Source organism: Xiphophorus couchianus, chromosome 12 (assembly GCF_001444195.1).
Source record: "Xiphophorus couchianus chromosome 12, X_couchianus-1.0, whole genome shotgun sequence".
In the NCBI taxonomy this organism is placed as follows: domain Eukaryota; kingdom Metazoa; phylum Chordata; class Actinopteri; order Cyprinodontiformes; family Poeciliidae; genus Xiphophorus; species Xiphophorus couchianus.
The window spans coordinates 9,586,832-9,605,798 of record NC_040239.1 but is presented as its reverse complement, the minus strand read 5'-3'; the positions used below and the strand labels follow the sequence as shown (position 1 = coordinate 9,605,798).

Genomic DNA, 18,967 nt, shown 5'->3' with positions numbered 1-18,967 from the left:
TCTGCTAACAACGTGTGTCAATATTAACAATTATGAGAATTCATAATGAATTAAAATTCTAATTGATTTGTATTTTTAAGAATTAATGATAACAATTGTTCAACCATGACAATGAGAACTGGCCAAATCCATCTTTAAAAACCCAAAATTCATACTGAGATTGATCAGTGAATTTAAATGTTTAAACTACTTAGTTTTTTTTTAATCATTGTTAGGTTCCTGCTTCTTGCTCATGTTTTTTTGTTTGTTTGTAGGTATAAACACAAGACAAAAAATGTAGATTAAATCATAAAAGTAGTTGTCTGACAAATAGGAAGTTATTTGTTTGGAACACACGACTTCCACAACTTCCTGTGTTTTTTTTAGCACACAGGAAGTTGTGTGTAACTTCCTGCTTGTAAGGAAGTTACAAATAGGAAGCTTAAGACTTCCATACATGGCACATTGCCATAAATCACAGCCTATGAATGAGACAACCATACAATAAAGTGTCTTCGGTCAGAGGTATTTTCAGAGTTGCTGTAATACTAACTGCTGCAGGTGGACCTTTCTGCCCACAGCCATCTTTATTCTCAACAACTCTGAGAAAAACCTTGAACAATATGAGTTGGAACATTTAATTTCCCATTGGGATCTGTAAAATATTTTTGAATGGATCTGAAAGTGAGAGTGGATGGGTGAAGGTGTGAAAGTCAGAAAAGTGCTTTAAATTTACGCCGTTTTCAATAAATTAAATAAAAAAGGTCTGAAGTCATGTTAACATGTTAACTGTAAATGTAACTTTAATATCATTATAATTGTTAATTTGCTTCCAAAGAAGACAAACAGCAGGAACAGAGGAACTATGTCAATACATTCTTCAACACTCAGAACACACTCAATTCCTCAGAACAAAATAACTAATCAACGTGAGCCCCACCCAACAGGATGCATCATCATCACCATCATCATCACTGGCCCGGTAAGCCGCTCCTCTGCTGAGGTCACATCGGCCCGCCCATCAGGCATCGGCGGGACCGGAATGGTCCGATAAAAAGTCCGGACGGTGCGGGGGTTAGCAGAAGGACGCCGACAACAAAGCTGTTGCTGAAAACATCCCGAAAAGCGCTAATTTCAAGACCCCGTAACTGGTAAGGTTGTTTCTTTTCCTTATGATTTACGATCGCGATGCATAATGACTTCTGCAAGCCTGTTGATCTTAAAAGTTTAAAAGGAAGTGTTAAGTTATATTTCTGTTTTCATCACCTGCGTTACGCTTTGCTGCTTTATTTTGAAAAGAGTCATTAGATTTTCTCGCATTTCCATTTTAAATAAAACAGTTTACCAGATACATGTAAGATGTAAATAAGGAGAAATGTCTTTCAGCTGATAAATGCAGAAGAAATAGTCTTAATTTCTGCCAATTGTTTCTTATCTTCAAATTCAGTTTTAGAGTCTTCTGCTATTGGATTCTTTTAATGGTTTATATGTTGTGCAAAGAGCAGAAACTGGGTGATTTTCAGATGCATAAAAGCTGGAAAATCTGGTGATTCTTTGAGCAATTTGATCTGAGTTAAGCTCAGTACTGGTTTCCTTTCCTGCAGACTTTCTTCATGGGTCAGATACTCTGTTTTATGTACATCATCTGATCTCAGTGAGCTTCCTCAGCTGGGTTTGCGCCTCAAGCTGATGTTTGTGACTCACAGAATAAGCCACAGCTGTTTAACCAGAAGATGAGGCTGAATCACACCGGGGTTTCAATGCTGGGCAGCCGAGGTCTGGAGAAATAAAACATTTCTGACTTCATGTTTGACCTGCATTTTCATCCAAAGGCTCTAACTCTGCCTCTGCATCTCATAAATGCCTCAGTGTGTCTCCAGCCCTCAGAGTGAGGCTGAGTCACAACTACTCACTGTCTTTCTGCTGACCGCTGGCATTTGATATCCAAACTCTCCATTCTTTCATCTTTTCTTTCCCTGAAACTCCCTCACTACTCATTGTGGCCTCAGTTTGCGCTCTTTCCTAATATCAACACCTGTACGTCTGCCTCCGCTGAGCCTTCCAGGTTGTGTTTCTATCTGATAAGGATTTCCCAGAGTTGTTGCACAGAAGGAGGCTGGAAGGCAACAATGCAGCTGGTTGTTCTGCAGCGGGACTTTACAGAAACCAGATCACAGCTGCATTGTTGAAGCCTGAAAAGCCTCAGGCAAAGTATTAATGAAGCTTTATAAGTTCTTTGCATCACAAGTTTTAACACATTCTCATTAACATTCATGTAGTTAAACTTGTATGTTTAGATTAATTGAAAAATTTTAGGATCCTAGGAGGTCAAATAACTTTGTACCATGATTTTCTTTAAATTTTTACATTTAAAAAACCAACTGATTTGAAAAAGTCACACAAAGCAGAGCATTTAAAATGGAAGCTAACACAAGAGGCTTCAGTAATGTATCAGATCAGAAAAAATAAGTTAACACATTAATCACATGACTTAGAAAACCAAAGCCTGTTGTGGCGTCTTTATCGTGCTGTGATGAGGAGGAAGAGAAAGACGAACAATAAAGAAATAAATAAAAACTTAGTAGAGATGCTTGAATCTTTAGCAGGCATGTTGAATGCTGTCCCTCACAACCAAACCATTCACAGTTTAGCATTTTGGTCATAAAGGAATCTTTCACACGCAATCTTTTTCTGCACATCGTCATCATTGCAAATCTTCTCTGATGCTCTCATCGCCAACATGGTGGTCAGCACTAAGGACCAGTTCCATAAATACACAGAAATGTCACGAACCTGGTGGCATCTGCTTCCAGCTTTGGACATAACTGCAGAGCGCAGGCATGTTTGTGCGAACCTATCGCCGGCGTCTGTTGTATTTGTTTGCAGTGCTTAAGTTCTCCATCTTTAACTGGCTATTATGAGTCACAGTCTGACCTCAGCTTCTCTAAAGATGTTTTCATGTTGTCTTTTCTTATTTGACCCACTAAGAAGAGGAACCACACTCTCTCCAAGCTACATACTCTGTTCCAGATGTTTCGGATGTTAACTTTGTTTTTTTTTTTATGACTAGAATAAATATTTAGGCATCTACTTGGTAATAGGGCCTTGCAAAATTATTCTGAAACCTTAAATTTAGCACATTTGGAACAGTATGGATCTTGTGCTATAAAACGAACACAAAGCAGCACATTTTTTGAAGGGTTATGACGAGTTAAATAGTGTTTTTTTTTAATGTAAACAACAATGAAAAATGTGTGGTGTTTATTTGTAGTCATCACACTTTAATATGGTGCCCCTAAATAAAATTCAGGGCCTTCAGAATAATTGATTAGTAAATAAAGTGAATTTATGTGGAGTTTAATAGAAGCTGTGGCTGTCGTTAATGCATGTGATTAATCTAAATATCTTAATATGTTAATACTATATAACCCAGATTAATCACCTTACCTATTTTGGCCTAAAAGCCTCTTTGCTTAGTTCAAAGGAACTAGTTTGGTTACTTAGTTCAAAGCAGCACGTTACCCGGTCTTGCAATGCAGAGTGAAAACATGAGCGAAGAGAGTAAAAGTAGTAAAAGTAGTAAAACTAACTTGCTCAGTGGCAAATTTCTCTTAAAAAACATAAACAGTAGTAAAGTTTGAATAAAACCAAGGTCACATGTAGGCTGCATATTGCAATGATGAATTATCCTTCCAGTTTATAGCCAACAATTTTAAATTAAGATTTGAAGCAAAAATACTTCTTTTGAAGCGTTGTGAATATAAAAGCCTGGAAAACAGACGTTTTTTTTATGCATGTTTATAAGCATGTTATATGCATATTTCTTAAAATATTTCAACAAAGTCATTAATGAATTCTGTGAAGGCTATTGCTGAAATAATTCAGGAGTGTAGAGAAACACTGACAGTTGACAGTGAAACATGGTGATGGCAGTGTGATGCTGTGGGGATGCTCTTCTCAGCAGATAATTGTTAAGAGTGAATCAGAATGTGACTTGAGGTAAAAACAGGACAACTGTGGCAGTGAACCTGTGAGACGGTTTAAATAACTTCAGATATGTTGGAGCTTCGCCTCCCAGCTGGACGGCAACCCTGAACAAACAGGCAGAGGCATTAAAGGCCTAGTCAAAGTTTGGACCTAAGCTCAAACGAGAATCTGTTGCAATACTTAAAATCTAATTTTTATGGGCACTCTACTGTATATCCTACTTTTTGCTAAATATTACAAATTAGGACATTTTTATCTTGGTCTGTTACACAAAAATGCAAAATTTAGAAAAAACCTATAAATTGTGAATATTTTAATATTTTTTAGTGATTGATGTTAGAAATGTGTTTTAGTTTTACTCTGAACTCATTTATAGGTGTGTAGATTTACACATTCCCATGTACATACTTGTTTTTATGTCATTTTGTGTATTCAATTTATTTCATATTTAGGTCATATTTAGATTTCTTCTAATTTCACACTTGTGTTATAAACATTATATCTCTAACTGTATAATTAGAGATATAATATTTATATCTAAACACATATAAATATTGCATGTAGATATAAACACAGTATTTATATCTAAACACAATATTTGTCATGACAACAAATTTTGTTGGATGATAAATTGTCGCAGGAGTTATTGCAATAAACAATAATATTGTTGTTTTGAGACCATTTTCAAGTCACATTTAGAAAGAACAGATTCTCAAGGATCAATAAACTTTAAATCCCAATGAACTTTTGACACTGGAACTGCAAGACATGTTAAATATTCAAAATGAACAAACAAAACAACAAATAAAATGAATTATGAAGTATGTGTAAACAAAATTGTCAAGGTTAGTTGAGATCAAAACACCAGACTGAAGACTTTTATCATCCAGTTTCCAGTAGAAATAGAGAAAGAAAAGAGAAAAACGATAAATCATGCACAATCATTATTGAGTTACTTTTAATTTATCATGTAATTAATTGAATTATTCCTTATTGCGACAGGCCTTGTTGTCTGCATACTGCGGCTTCCTTTCCTCTTATATGTACTAAAGTTGCAGAAACTTGGACCCGTTCCAGTGCTGATGTTCCCCTAAATGGGCCCCTGCATGTCAGGCCCGTGACAGGCTGGGAGGCAAATGTGTTGATATCTGATGTTCTGATGAGTGTTTTCGTGCATGCATGCTTCGTTATCCAGTTGTTTTTTTTAAAACTCAGAGGCCAGACGCCGGTTTGAGCAGGAAACACATGTTTTCAGCTGACACGGCTGCACAGGCGGCTGAATGGGTCAGAACAGATGCACAAAAGGAAACAAAAAAGAAACTGGCATGTCTATGTCACACTGCCAGTGAGGCTCTTGTTTGGGGGGGTGAACGTTTTTTATTTATTTGACTCAGGCACGTATAGTTTCTGCCAGGCTCTGTGCAGTTTGCGGTGAGTTTATGCGTTAAATGCCGTGCATGTGGAGTTTGCTTTACTGAACACTGGGTGAAATGAGCATTAGCTTCAGGATTATCTCCACGTTCCTGAGCACTTTGTTCGTTTTTTTGAGAGCGCCTGCCAATGTAGCTGTTTTACCTCACATACAGTTTCATGTATTTAATGACCTCAGAGAGTGACTCACTGGAGATTGCACAAGGCAGAGAGGAGGACAGCTGGCATGGCTTCAGGTGGTTATTACTGGATCTCTGTTATGCACATGCTCTGTGAAGGAAGTTCCCTTTTCAACATTGAAGGTTTTTATTTAGGAATCCGTCTTACTTATTTATGTCTTGCACAGCTTTCTCATTTTCTATTTTAGTGCATCCTCCTTTCATCTTTGACTGTTGTGACTCATGTTTACTTACACTTGAATGTGGGGCAGCAGACTCCCGTTTTTGCAGAATAAAAGTTCTTAGACCACAAGGAACCATTCTGAAGTTTTTTTCTTACATGTTTTTGAGGCACACTGCAAAAACACAAAATATTACTAAGTATAACATTTCAGCAATAGTAGCTTGTTTTAAGCAAATAATTCCTTAGTATTGATTTAAAAAGTACTGGTTCCACTACTGGCAGATTATTTCACTTACCACATGGGAAAATGTCTTGTTGTAAGTGTAATAACCTACTGGTACTTCATTTTAAAATCAACATTAAGTGATAAATATTGTCTTCAAACAAGCTCCGATATTTTGTTAAAAAGTTACTTGTAGGTTAGTACACTTGAGATAAGACAAAGCTAAGATATTTACACCAGAAACTGGACAAAAACAGTGTAGAGTCCCAATACACCTGCATGTCTTCTGAGGCTTGTCTCTAAGCATCTTCGCACATCTAGAAACTGAATGTTTTGTCCACCCTTCTTCTGCAAACTAGGTCAAGTTTAATCAGGCTGTTTGGAGAATATTTGTGCTGTGATACTTCGTGTTGGATTACCAGTTAGAATCCCAAGATACTATGAAATCTGTGAAGTTCAAACACTGTGAATGATTTTGCAAACCACTTATTTTTTTAAAATTTAAAATAGAAACATTAGAAGGTCTATCCCAGTCCTGTCCTTTGTTCTTAGTTGTTTCCTTGCTTTAATGTGTTAAAGCATTATTGTATTCAGCCTTTTATAACTGCAGGGTTTTCCACATCATGTTGTCTGATGTGGCGGTTCTTGTGTATTGTTTTTGTTTGTTAACCAACAGTAAATTACTCATTTCCTGTTTATTTCTTCTGGAAAACAAATTTGTCTTTTCTATCTGTAATTAAACCATAGGAGGGGTCTTCATAAAGGGAATGTAAACAAAAGAGGGAAATGAATTCAAGGTGGACTGAAAACTTGAAATATGTGAGTCCTGCACGGAATAAAACTGGAAGTGGCCTTCGAGTTTCCTCTGGTACTAAATGTTTACAGCCCTTCTGCTCCAGTGGCGACCCGTTTTGGCGTGCTCAGTGTTTGACGGAGGAAGTGAACTGAATGCAGGAACAGTTCAGCTGGGAGAAGGTGACCAATATTGACATTTTCCTGTGATTGTCTCAGTTGATGACATATTGGTGACGAAAGATAAAGAAACCGCAATGTGTGTGGGGGACAGTTAACTCATTGGTAATAACATTTTTGCAGATCCTTACATTTCCTGTCAGCAGTGATGTTATTGTTGCGTTTGTGAAAATGGTGCAGGATATGCACATCATGTTTTATATTTTATAATATTTTGCACTGTCATGGGATTAAAGAACAGCATGTCTTCTCAGAAACCCTAAGTGTTCATATGTAGATGTTGAAAATGTTAATAAACAATCTGATTTAGTTTAGTGAATCTAAAGCAAACTCTTCTGATAAATTCTTGTTTGTCTTCCAGAAAATTGAGCAAAACTGAAACGGCAGAAAACCTGGAAAAGTCATGAAGAGTTTATATCAAGGAATCTTCCTTCTTTCTGCTCTCTGCTGCTGCCTAGCGGACAACGTAAGTATTACAGAGTGGTTATAAACCCCCATTATTTCTAAATAATGCACGTTAAAACATAAAATACGAGTAAAATATAATCCTACTGTACTAAAAAAAATTCTGAACTTATATAGTTTTAAACAATATTATTAATGTGGCCTGTAAACCAATCAAATAATATTGAAACTTTATTCAGCTTTTGAATTAATAAGACAAAATGTAAAAAAGAGTTTTGAAGCAACTTAAAAATACAAGTTGGGACACTGCAAAGTGTGTAAAAAAATAAGCAAATCTCACAAACCCACAACAAAACAAAGTGAACATCAAATCTGTAAATGTGTAAGAAGAAAAACGATGTACCATTTTAATAAAAAAAAACATATATTTGATGGTGGACACATTTCTCAAAAAGGCTGGATTTTCTACTAACATTGTTTTGCTGCATTTTTGTCAAACATTTTTACTTGGTAAGAAACCTGGATTTTTCAAAAAGGTCAGGAGATCCCAATCTTTTCAACCTGTGGCCCCCAAAATAACAGCGCCAGAGAATGGCATTGCCCTAGAAATACATATAATTATTTCCATTAATCTATTTAGAAATAAATATATAGTTAGATACTTTTAAAAGGAATTTCTTTGGTAAATATAATTAAAAAGTATACTCCGATACATTATGTAATAAGACATTTAGTGGTATATTTACTTATTTTATTACATATTTATCTAATTTTGTCCTTTTTGGGCCTACATAGACCTCAGGGGTCACATCAATCTGAAAATCTGTTATGGAGGACATGCAGTTGTCCGTGCTAAACGAAATCTTCTTTCTGCAATGCAACCATGCTTCCAACTGCACCATTGTTTGTTAGTTCTTCCTTATAAACAGTGCAGTTTCCTAAACATATAATGTGTTTTCTGTGTTCTCTTGTGATTTAAATATGGGTTTATAAGGACTGCAAATCACTGTGTTCAATCATAGGAGTTTTGAGAAACTTTCTTGGACTTGAGGTTGCAGAAAAATTCTCCACAGACTGTAGCTGATCTACTTTTTGCCCTCATTTTGACTTCAGGGGAGAGTTTCTGTAGAAACTTTAAAAAACATTCAGTTTAAAATATTAATAGATTCTTTTATTTTTTAATGGTGGAACACTTTAGCTCATTAAGTTCAGAGCCTACCCAAAATACACAGCATTTCTTTCCATATATAAACCTCCAGCATGTTTTCTTGATGTTTGCAGGTGTCACTGCTCCGCAGCAAGCGAGGGACCCGATTTTACAGAGGTGAGCCCGACCGGCAGCCAGCTAGACGGACACTTTTGATTGTTCAGTTGAAGAAACCTTCATCTTCCTTTGAAACATCCTGTGAGCCTCATCATGTTTTTCTTTAACTTCCTCCGTATCATCATAACCGTCACCTCCCCATCGTTGTTATTGTCTTATGATCCTTTGCTGTCAGTCATCCTCCTTTTAGTTGTTCATGTCTGAATCAAACTAATGTTAAAGCTGGAGTATGTAACTTTTATAAAAAATGATAAACATGTTTTTTACATATTTGTTAAAAGTGTCACTGTGTCGCGACAGTGTAAGAGGAGACAGATAATCTGTGAAAAGATCAATCTCCTCCACTTCTTCCCTGAGCTACTACTGCCATCTGAAGAAATGCATCGCTTCCGGTCAAAAACAACCAATCAGAGCCAGGAGGAGGGTCTTAGTGCTGTCAATCAGCTCGTGTATGCGCTGCTAAATGTGTTAATGGTGGAGAAACAACTTACCATTCAAGGAGAACTGTTTATCTCCTTTTCTATGGCTAAGTATTCACGATACCATCAGGAAGAAGCTGTAACCTATTAGAGCGAAAGGGGGGGAATGAGCAGCACGTACACAAGCTTGATTCAGAGTGCTAAGACCCTCCTCCGGGCTCTGATTGGTTGGCACTGGGAACACTGGGAGAAGGTATAAAAGCTTGATTTTTTTCACAGATTATCAGTTTCATACGACACTGGCAGTTTTAACAAATATGTAAAAATATATATTTTTAATAAAAGTTACAGCTTTATTTATGTCCTGTTGATTTACCTGTTTTCTCACTGTTTTTATACGTTTCTTCAGTCCTGTGTGTGGATAGTGAAACGTCAGCCGTGCGTAGCTTTGGCGACACTTGGCTGCGCTGGAAAGGACAGCGCGTGGAGTTTTGCCGTTGCGCGTTAAGAGGAAGAGAGCATTGTCATGTTGTGCCTGTCATCAGTGAGTCGGATTTAACACAAACACAATCAGAACCATCTGACTTACCCAACCGCTCCTCTGTCTCTCTCTCTCTCTTTCTGTCGCCTCATAATCACCCGTCTGCTTTCCAGCCCTCACCAAGCTGCCCGCCTTCCATTATAGCTCAGTCTTTACCTCTAACTTGCTGTTACGACCTCAGCTGATTATTTTATGTTGGCCCGACTCGCTCACGTTTCCACTTCCCTGTTATTTCACTGCATCCACATGAAGAGCCGCTGCTCTCAGTTTAGTCTGAGATTATTTGAAAATACTCCTGCCAGACCAGCATTTGTGCGCATTTTCACCCCCATTGAGAGATTCTTCGAAGCATGATTAACCCTCCCTCAGACAAATTGCAACCACATTTTCCATCTTTCATACAACCCCCTTCCAAACATGGCTTGATATAAAACAAAACCAGCATTGGTTTACACTTAAAACTTGTTTTTAACAAATCCTTGGCAGGGAACGGAGCCATGTCAAACCGCGTATATGAAGACATTTGCATACTACTTCAACCCACAGTTTTTTAATTTTTTTTGACCAGCGATGACAAATCACTCAAATTAAAATTGTTTAAGCTGTTGCTGCTCTGAAGAGCTGGATGACGTGTGGCTGACTAAACGCCTCTGTCTGCCTTTTCTTTTTCCAGACTGCTACGTGTCCCAGTGTTACAACGGGGGAACCTGCAAGGAGGCCGTCTACTCGTCCGACTACATCTGCCAGTGTCCCCCCGGCTTCAGTGGAGCTTGGTGTGAGATCAGTAAGTACACACGTGGCACTCTAATCTGGGCCATAATTCTGAACCTTTAAAATTACAGACGAAATTGTAAAAAAAGTGACCAAACAACCGTGCAAAACCACAAATATTCAGAGAAAAGCCGTAAAACCTGGAAAAGACGTTGAGGTTTTTCACATTTTGTTACGTCTCAACATCTAACTTCAATGTACTTGAAGTTGTATTGATGTTAAGTTGTTAAAATGACTCAGGTTGATCAGTTGGATTTATGTCTGAACTTTGACTAGGCCGTTGCGACCCAGAGTCCATTGTAGAACTGAAAGTGTTCAAGGCCGTTTTCCTGCCGGGAGGTGAACATCTGCCTCAGTCTCAAGACTTTTGCAGCCTCTGGAAGGTTTTATTCCAGGATTGTTCCGCCTTTAGCTTCAGCCATCAAGCCTCCCCACATCATTATACTGCCACCACCATAATGCGGGGTGTCAATATTTTTAAATACAAAAGCACCTGCATAAACTGGTGGCCCACTTTAGACATAAATATAAGAAAATCCAAAGAGATGATTGATTTTAGGAAAAATAAAAATGTCGTCTCCTCTTTGTACATTCATGATCAAGCAGTTGAATACAAATATATTGGGACCATCACTGACAACAGACTTTGTTTTGACAAACATGTAGAAAGCTCACCAACGTAGACACTTTTATCATAAATTAAGACATTTTAACGTGGATAGTAGTTTTATGGGAATGTTTTATAGTTGTTTTATTGAATCTGTTCTTTCTTGTTCTTTTATTTGCTGGTATAAAACAAAAACCGCATTCAATGCTTCAATGCTAGTGCAAAATTGCCAATGCCTTCCTAAGCAACATCTCTACCCTCCACAAAGCAGATCCCCCAAGAAAGCTCAAGCAATTTTAGCTGCACCTAACCATCCCTTGTTTAATTTTCTCTTTTGCCATCAGGAGGCAGGTTTGCTTTAAAAAGCTGCAGAACCAGCAGATTTAAGAATTCATTTTCTCCTGCTTTTAATGGCCTTTTAAATACTTGAGTTGAGTGTTGTGATGTTTTTAAAAATCTTATTTACTGTATTTATTGTTGGTGAATGCTTATTCCTCTGGCTGTAGTATAAATTGCCCCATAGGGGATATTAAAGATACCCTGAATCTTGAAGGCAGCATTCATTAAGATGTTTTTCTGACTCTTGATAAGGTCACAGTCTGGCTGGGTGACTCCACAGCTGCTGTCATAGACCTGCGGTTTGAAGAGAAGAAAAAAGATGGATCATAAACCATGGAAAGACATTCTTGGACTTGAATGTTTTTGTTTTAGTGGTTTTAGGGACACCCCACCCTTGGATAATTATCCAAAGGCCAGCCAAGTGCGTTTTAGCAAAAGTGCAGCCAGTTAATGTGGCCATATTTTGTGTGTGGTCATTGCTTTAAACCACTAATATGGAAACTATGATATTAATGCTATTGTAAAGCATGTTATGGATTTATACGATATACAAGAAATAAACTTTCCTTAATAACTTGTTTTAAGGATCTATAATACGTCAATAAAATATTCCAAATAGATACTGCAAATTTATCCTGGAAAAATCCAGCCCGTTTTTCCAATGTTATGTGCTTTACACCCACTGGTTTGGGCTCTCTGTTATTGAGAAATTATTGCTTCCTGCATGGTGCTAAAATTTAGCCGTGACGTATGTGATGCGCCAGTTCGACGCTATGGAGCTTACCGGAAATTGCCCGCATTGTAAACAATCATCCTCTGCTGCCAAGAGAGAAGGGCCAAGCTGAATGAGATGGCTGTTAATGTTAATTCAGTATTTAGAAGCGTGGTTTCGTTTACGTCCTCTGCGGTCATTGCTAAAACTACAGGCAGACTACAATATAAAGCAGCACAGAAAATTGTCGTCATTGTTCACAACTTCTCCTTCTATTCGCTGATTGGTTGGCGCGTTTGAATTGTACCTCAGGGAATCTAAAGTAATCAGGAAAAACCCAGACTGAACTAAAAGAAGCAGTGTCTTGTTGTTACCTTCATTTTATTGATTTGTTATTCTCTACCCAGGCTTCACCCCTATTGATTGTCCGAAAATAATATGGCCGTGGCACATGCGCAGTACGCCCTTCGAAATTTAGCACGTTGACGTTTTTTGCTATCAGACGGAGCACTGATTGCCAGCAGAGTAGAGTAGGAACTCAACTGCCGGGTCACTGCTAATCTAAACTCTGTCAAATGAATTTTAGTGACTGTATTTCTTTGTCCATCAGACACCAATGAGCAATGTGCAGTGGGTCAGGGCGAAGGGTACCGCGGGACCTGGAGCATCAGTCAGACTGGAGCTGCGTGCATCAACTGGAACTCAACTTCTCTCAGAGGAAGAAGGTTCACAGCTCAAAAATCAGACGCCAACAGCCTTGGGTTGGGCAATCACAACTTCTGCAGGTAAACCACAACCAGAACAGTTGCTGAAAATGACAAGTGCAAAGTTTCTTGATGTTCCATAAATCCAATTGTATACAAATCAGCAAGAAATCAAGCCATTATCCCTGTGTTTTTGTTTAATAATTTGATTGAATTGATTGGAATTGTTATCAGAAAGGAAATTATTTCTCAAAAGTACGTAAACTTTTTGCATAAAAATGCAACTCGTAGTCACTATTTGACTTAAACTAAATTTAGAGTTGAACTATTAAGCAGAGTTTGGTAACTTGTAATTTATCATATTTGTTTGACTTAAGGATTGGACTAATTCTTTGTAAAAGTTGGTTTTTAACATTTTATTTGGGAGATTGACTTGTAGTTACTGTTGTCTTTTTGTTCAGACATTTTTAAATATTTATATATATATATATATATTTATATATATATAGTAACTTGTGCTTTCTTTGACTAATATTTAACTTGGTCTGACCTTCTGAAATACTTAAGCGTGAAAAACATGCAACAAAATAGGAAACCAGGACTTTTTCACAAGAGCACAATACATTTCTGTTGAGCAGAAGTTCTTAAATATAAAAGTAGTTAAATAACTGGAAACAATTCTGCTGCAAAGCCATCAAACATTGATATTTGTTAAAAATTCATAAAAAAAGAATGTTTTATATAACTACGCGTTGTTCACACCCTTAAAATGATCTATTTTTTTACCTCAGGAATCCTGACCACGACAGCTCACCATGGTGTTACGTCTATAGAGGCACACAGATAGCCTGGGAGTTCTGCTCTGTGCCCAAATGTCCTGAAGGTAAAACAATAAAAAAACATACCAAAAGGATAAAAACAAAATGTAGGAAGCCTGCCAGTAACACATTTCTTGTGTGTGTTTGAATAGACAAGAACAGAGAGTGCATGGTGGGCTTAGGTCAGACTTATAGAGGCATGGTTTCTGTCACGAAGAGTGGCTCCAAGTGTTTGCCGTGGGACTTTCCTGCTATCAGACGTAAGGTGAACAATGCCTGGAGATCGAACGCCTTGAACCTGGGGCTCAGCAACCACAATTTCTGCAGGTAAAAATCATGCTTGAATTTTGTTTTTACCCTGTGATGTGTAGAGACATGATTGTAACTCTGTTTTTCCCCCGTTTTTTAACAGGAACCCAGATGATGATGCTGCTCCTTGGTGTCACACCTACAAAAACATGCAGCTGACCTGGGAGCTTTGTGACATACCCAAATGCTGTGAGTGAATTTCATCTAAGCTTTTAATGGACAACAGCACTGCCCACAAACACTAGTCCCCTGGTGAAAATGTTTATTAACAAGGGAAGAAACACTGTGTAGAGAAACTAGGGGCAGACGATGTGGACTTAGAATTTTATTGTAATATTTTGTGGTACTATTATGATAACAGTAAAGATTATGATTTAAAAAAAACTATTTATGACTTATTTTTTAGGTAGCTGCATGGCTGTAAATGCACAACACAGCATTCATAGCACCACAAACATGAACATTGTTCTTGAAAAACATTCTCATTTGAATATAAATTACTTTAAAAAAGTGTAATTTATATCACTAAAACTGCACTCGGCAATTCTAAATCATTTTTGAATGGACTGATATTTATTAATGTGGTCATGGAAAATCACTGAAGAAAATAGCGAACGAATAAATCAACAGGTAATGCCACCTAGCAACCCCAGTGAAGCTCCAGCACATTTGGTCAGCTGGTTTTACCACTGTATGTGCTGTATAATAGCTGCTCAAAAAGACAAGTGTTTTGCTGTTGACTTTTCATCTAGAAACCACTTACTGCATCCTTCTTGGTTGTGCAGGAGGCTCCACTTCTGCTTTTCTAAGATGTACAATCGTATAATTGCGCATGTGTTTGCAGCCATTTTTACGTGTGAATGTAAATGGAACTGAGCAAACTAAAATCTCATTATCGAAGAATGATTTTGTGCAAAAATGCAATGAACGTGTTTTCTTAATCTGTTGAAGGAAGCATAATATGTCACCTTTAAAAATGTTTCAGGAACATTTATATTTTCAAAGTGTTGGACTCGGAGCAAAGCATGGATTCTTCTGAATGTTATTCTCCTGCAGTAGAAAAGAAATGAATTTTAAGGCTTTCTACACCAGAACTAAGTGTTTTTTTTTCTGTATTGTAGTGACACATCCATCCTTCATCACCACTCCTGGCATACGCGCTCCCACCACTAACAACAACAATGGAGGTACTTTAAGACAACTTAAACAAATCCTCCGTGGATTTAGCGTTATTTGTATTTAAACTTCATGCTAACTCTCTGCAGCAACGTGCGGCCAGCGCCTGGACAACACCTTGAATCGCCCAGCTTTCCGCATGGTCGGAGGCAGATACAGCGACATCACGGAGCAGCCGTGGCAGGCCGTCATCAACGTTTATCAGGCCCGCCTCAGGAAACACTTCCACCGCTGCGGAGGAATCCTCATCGACTCCTGCTGGGTTCTGTCTGCAGCACATTGCTTCGAAATCAAGTATGACCTCCACCTGTTTGCACACATGCTAATAAAATAGAACAACACAAAAACCAATTTTTTTCTGCAGCATGTCAGAAGGTTACCATTGTTTTTCAGTGACAGAGCTGACAAGTTGGAAGTGGTTTTGGGAAGAACTTTCCGGAAGCAGAACTCCAGCAGTGAGCAGATTTTTAAAGTTGAGAAGTACTGGATCCATGAGAAGTTTAACAATGAAACATTTGACAACGACATTGGTGAGTAGACTTTAACTATACACTAGCTTTTTAAAAATTTGTTTACAGCAGCAGCTGAAGGGTACAGAGTTTCACCAAGCTGTATAGTTAACAATAAAAGCAGAATAGGAGCCTCAAACTGAAGTGTTTTTCCACAGTGATGATGATATGGAAAGCTTTAAGTGGGCTGTGAAGGCTTGTAAAACTTTAAAAAGCCCCACATCTTCCCTGAGCGTTAGCCTGACTTTCCTCTGGTCACTTTCCTCTGGCAGCTATTTTGAAGCTTCAGACGGACATCGGCTTATGTGCTGTGGATTCTCCAGAGGTTCATCCAGTTTGTCTGCCTGAACGCGGGCTGGTGCTGCCCGACTGGACTGAGTGCGAGATCTCAGGCTACGGAAAAAACTCAGAATGTAAGAAAACGCACTAGTAGCTCCTCCCTTGGTGCTTTTGTGGAAATATTCATGTAGGAGTGTTGCATAATCCCAGGTATTTGAATCATTCTCCACAGTTTCTGATGAGTACTCGGAGCGTGTTAAACGAGGACACGTGCGGCTTTGGCCCAAAGAACGCTGCGTTCCAGAGGTTCTGTCTGGACGGACCATCACCTCCAACATGCTGTGTGCAGGCGACACCCGAGGGCTTGATGACGCCTGCAAGGTCAGAACGGCTCGATTCAGCCTTACAAACAAATTATACCCTTTGAAGTTTTTCAAAGTTCAGTGCATCACATTTCGGACCCCATGGGGCTGGTTTAAGCCAGCTGTGTCAAACTCATTTTCATTTTGGGGCATATCAGGATTATGAATGTCCTCAAAGGGCTGGTTGTTGTAAAACGTGTTGACAAAATCCATTAATAAACTTCTGAAATTTGAATAAGCAGTCGTCCCTGCACTCAATGAGTACTTCTCCTGAAAGTTAAATAATACTGAACATGATTTCACATTGATGTAATTTGGCAGAATACCTATGAAAACTACAAGAAAAGATTGTGGCCACTGTGAAAAAAAAAAAAAAAATTCTGGCTTTAATCTTCTGAGATCAAACGCCAAAATTTTTAGAAAAATATTAACAATTCTGACTTTTTGTCTCAAAATTTTGACTTTTGATGTTAAAAGAGAAAAGTCAGAGTAATTCTGGTAAATTCTGGAAAAAATAAGTCAAAATTCTGAACAAAAAGGTCAAAACTGCAAAAAAAACAAAACAATCAGATTTTTTTTCTGTTGCTGTAATCCTCTTCCATTGAAAACTGCTTTCAATTGATTGATAAAGTATTAGTCAAGCATACAGCGGTTATTGTCAAGGTTCTATTTACATGTCCCTATGGGCCACATAAAACTTTATGGCGGGCCAGATGTGGCCCGTGGGCCTTGAGTTTGACACATGTGGTTTAAACCAATAAATCTGAATGATACTGGTTTCTGATTGGTTTCTTATTGAACAATGATGTTGAAGTCCTAAATCAAAAATCTGAAAAGTGTCATTTAATGGATTTTTCAAACATCTACACAAAATTTTTTCCATAGCTGGAAGTGTTAAAAACTTTTAAAAAGTTGGGACAGCCATTTTTAAGTCTTGCAAGAAATTCTTCATTGAATTTACTTTGACTAGCCCATTATAACTCATGATTATGCTTTGATGTTTTTTAGGTGTATCTGAGTAATGTGGACTGACTATAAAATACAAGCAAAATAGTTTAGATTTTTGTTTGTAAAAGTTGTTTAAAAGTTTCTTTATCCTTCTGTTTCACAACTATAAACTACAGTGTGTCTATTTAGGTAATTAAATCAAAGAGGTTTAATTTATTCATGTGGATTTTCTCTAATTTCCCCCACAGGGAGACTCTGGCGGCCCCCTGGTGTGTCGAACCAAGGACCGGATGACTCTGATGGGCGTGATCAGCTGGGGCGACGGGTGCGGCCATAAGAATAAGCCCGGGGTCTACACACGCGTCACCAATTACGTCGACTGGATCAACAGCAAAGTTAAAGCAAACCCGGTCTAAAGTTGGAGAAACCGCAAACAAATGTGTTGTTAAATGACTCATAAACTCAGTGGACGAGCGGTTTATCTTGATGATAGACGGAGAAATCCACGGCGCTCTGTTTTGTGAACGGATGGAGGTTTGAAGTCAGCAGGACAGAAACACACCAGAGGGTTTTGTGGAGTTTAGCGTAGCTCCATATCCTCAATGTTTCTAGTCTTCTCTGTTATCATCGGACTGTTTCAAAAGTGTTTTGTCCTCCTCCTGTGGGGGCCGTTGTTTAATAATCCTGACGTTTTCTGTTGTTTCCTGATGACGAAGGCTCTTCCCTGCCTACTCAGTGAATCTAAGAAGAAAGAAAGTTTATAAGCTTCTTTTTACTTTATTGCAGCTTTACTGAAAGAAATTAGGAGCTGCTGACAGACCTGAAGCACTTTTATTCCCTCTGCCTCGTCAGAGAGCTTTTTAGTTACTCATAGCTACTCTCGAAGAGGGTTTATTTTATGACGGCATTTATAGGACAACTTAAAATATTGTTGAGGGATCCCAGACCTGCAACCAAACCCCATAAATAATCTGCTGGTTCAGATTCTGCTTATTTGTGCAGATTGTTTCTGATTTTAGCTTCTTAGGTAACGGCAGATGATAACACGGAGGCAAAAAGCAGGAGATTCTCGAGCCAATCATCAGAGCAGAAATCGATCTCAGTCTCTTTTTTTGTTTGTTTTTTACAAAAGACAGCTGGGTTGATCCCAGGAAGCATATTTTATGATTATTAGTTTTATATGAATATTTTGTACCGTAAACCGCATACTGATTTGCAAAGCTGAACTGTTTAAACTTGCTTTGTTCTGCGATTGTGAGTTTCAGATGCGCTAAATTAATATTTATGTACAGTTTTTGTAGAAATTTTTATGTTTATATACATACTTTGAGTATCATGTTGTCAGTAATTTATTGTCCTTGTTATTATAACCTTGTATGTAAACACATTTCTGTTTCAATAAAATACTTTGAGAAAAGAAAATGGTTCAGTGGTTTTACAAAACTAGAATTTGACTTTATAATGCATTTTTATATTTTATGTAACTTGTAAGCTAAATTAACTTTCAGACAATTGAAACTTGGACATAACCGGATGTTCATATAGGAGAAAAAATCCCAAACAATTTAAGACTAGTCGGGAAGAAAATCCCTACATAGACCTGATGAAAATGTGCAGATGATGAAATCAGCCACTTTAAAGCTACATTATCTCTCATGAATGGTTAGTTATTCAGCCAGAATTATACCAGAAGTTTGCCAAACAGTAGCAACAACTTTATAGATGTACTTTAGAGTAAATGCACATCTTATTATAGCCCTAGGCTGGAAGTTTATTAAGTTACACAGCAGGTAGTGTGCTTTCTGTTGTC

General features: G+C 37.8%; 1 protein-coding gene and 1 long non-coding RNA gene across 6 annotated transcripts; one reads left to right on the top strand and one right to left on the bottom strand.

The window, feature by feature from the left end:
* The first annotated feature begins 996 nt into the window (after nt 1–996).
* Nucleotides 997–18,579, top strand: plat (plasminogen activator, tissue). 5 transcript variants are annotated; one of them, XM_028034585.1, is made up of 16 exons: nt 1,011–1,130; nt 1,686–1,755; nt 7,296–7,400; nt 8,621–8,744; nt 9,492–9,626; nt 10,297–10,407; nt 12,663–12,837; nt 13,548–13,639; nt 13,727–13,901; nt 13,987–14,072; nt 15,005–15,070; nt 15,149–15,353; nt 15,453–15,589; nt 15,841–15,981; nt 16,080–16,228; nt 17,406–17,573. In XM_028034585.1, exons 3-16 carry the CDS (start codon nt 7,338–7,340, stop codon nt 17,571–17,573), a joined length of 1,827 nt encoding a protein of 608 aa, XP_027890386.1. In that variant the 5' UTR covers nt 1,011–1,130; nt 1,686–1,755; nt 7,296–7,337. The 5 variants fall into 5 exon arrangements, with proteins under 5 accessions (XP_027890387.1, XP_027890389.1, XP_027890391.1 ...); XM_028034586.1 differs by lacking the exon at nt 1,686–1,755 and having other exon boundaries at nt 997–1,130; nt 17,406–18,579; XM_028034588.1 differs by lacking the exon at nt 1,686–1,755 and having other exon boundaries at nt 997–1,130; nt 8,621–8,663.
* LOC114155005 (uncharacterized) lies at nt 11,454–12,656 on the bottom strand. Its single transcript, XR_003597660.1, has 2 exons — nt 12,125–12,656; nt 11,454–11,634 (listed from the first exon to the last, which is right to left on the bottom strand). It is a non-coding gene; the product is annotated as an uncharacterized LOC114155005 (long non-coding RNA).
* Nucleotides 18,580–18,967: the final 388 nt, after the last annotated feature.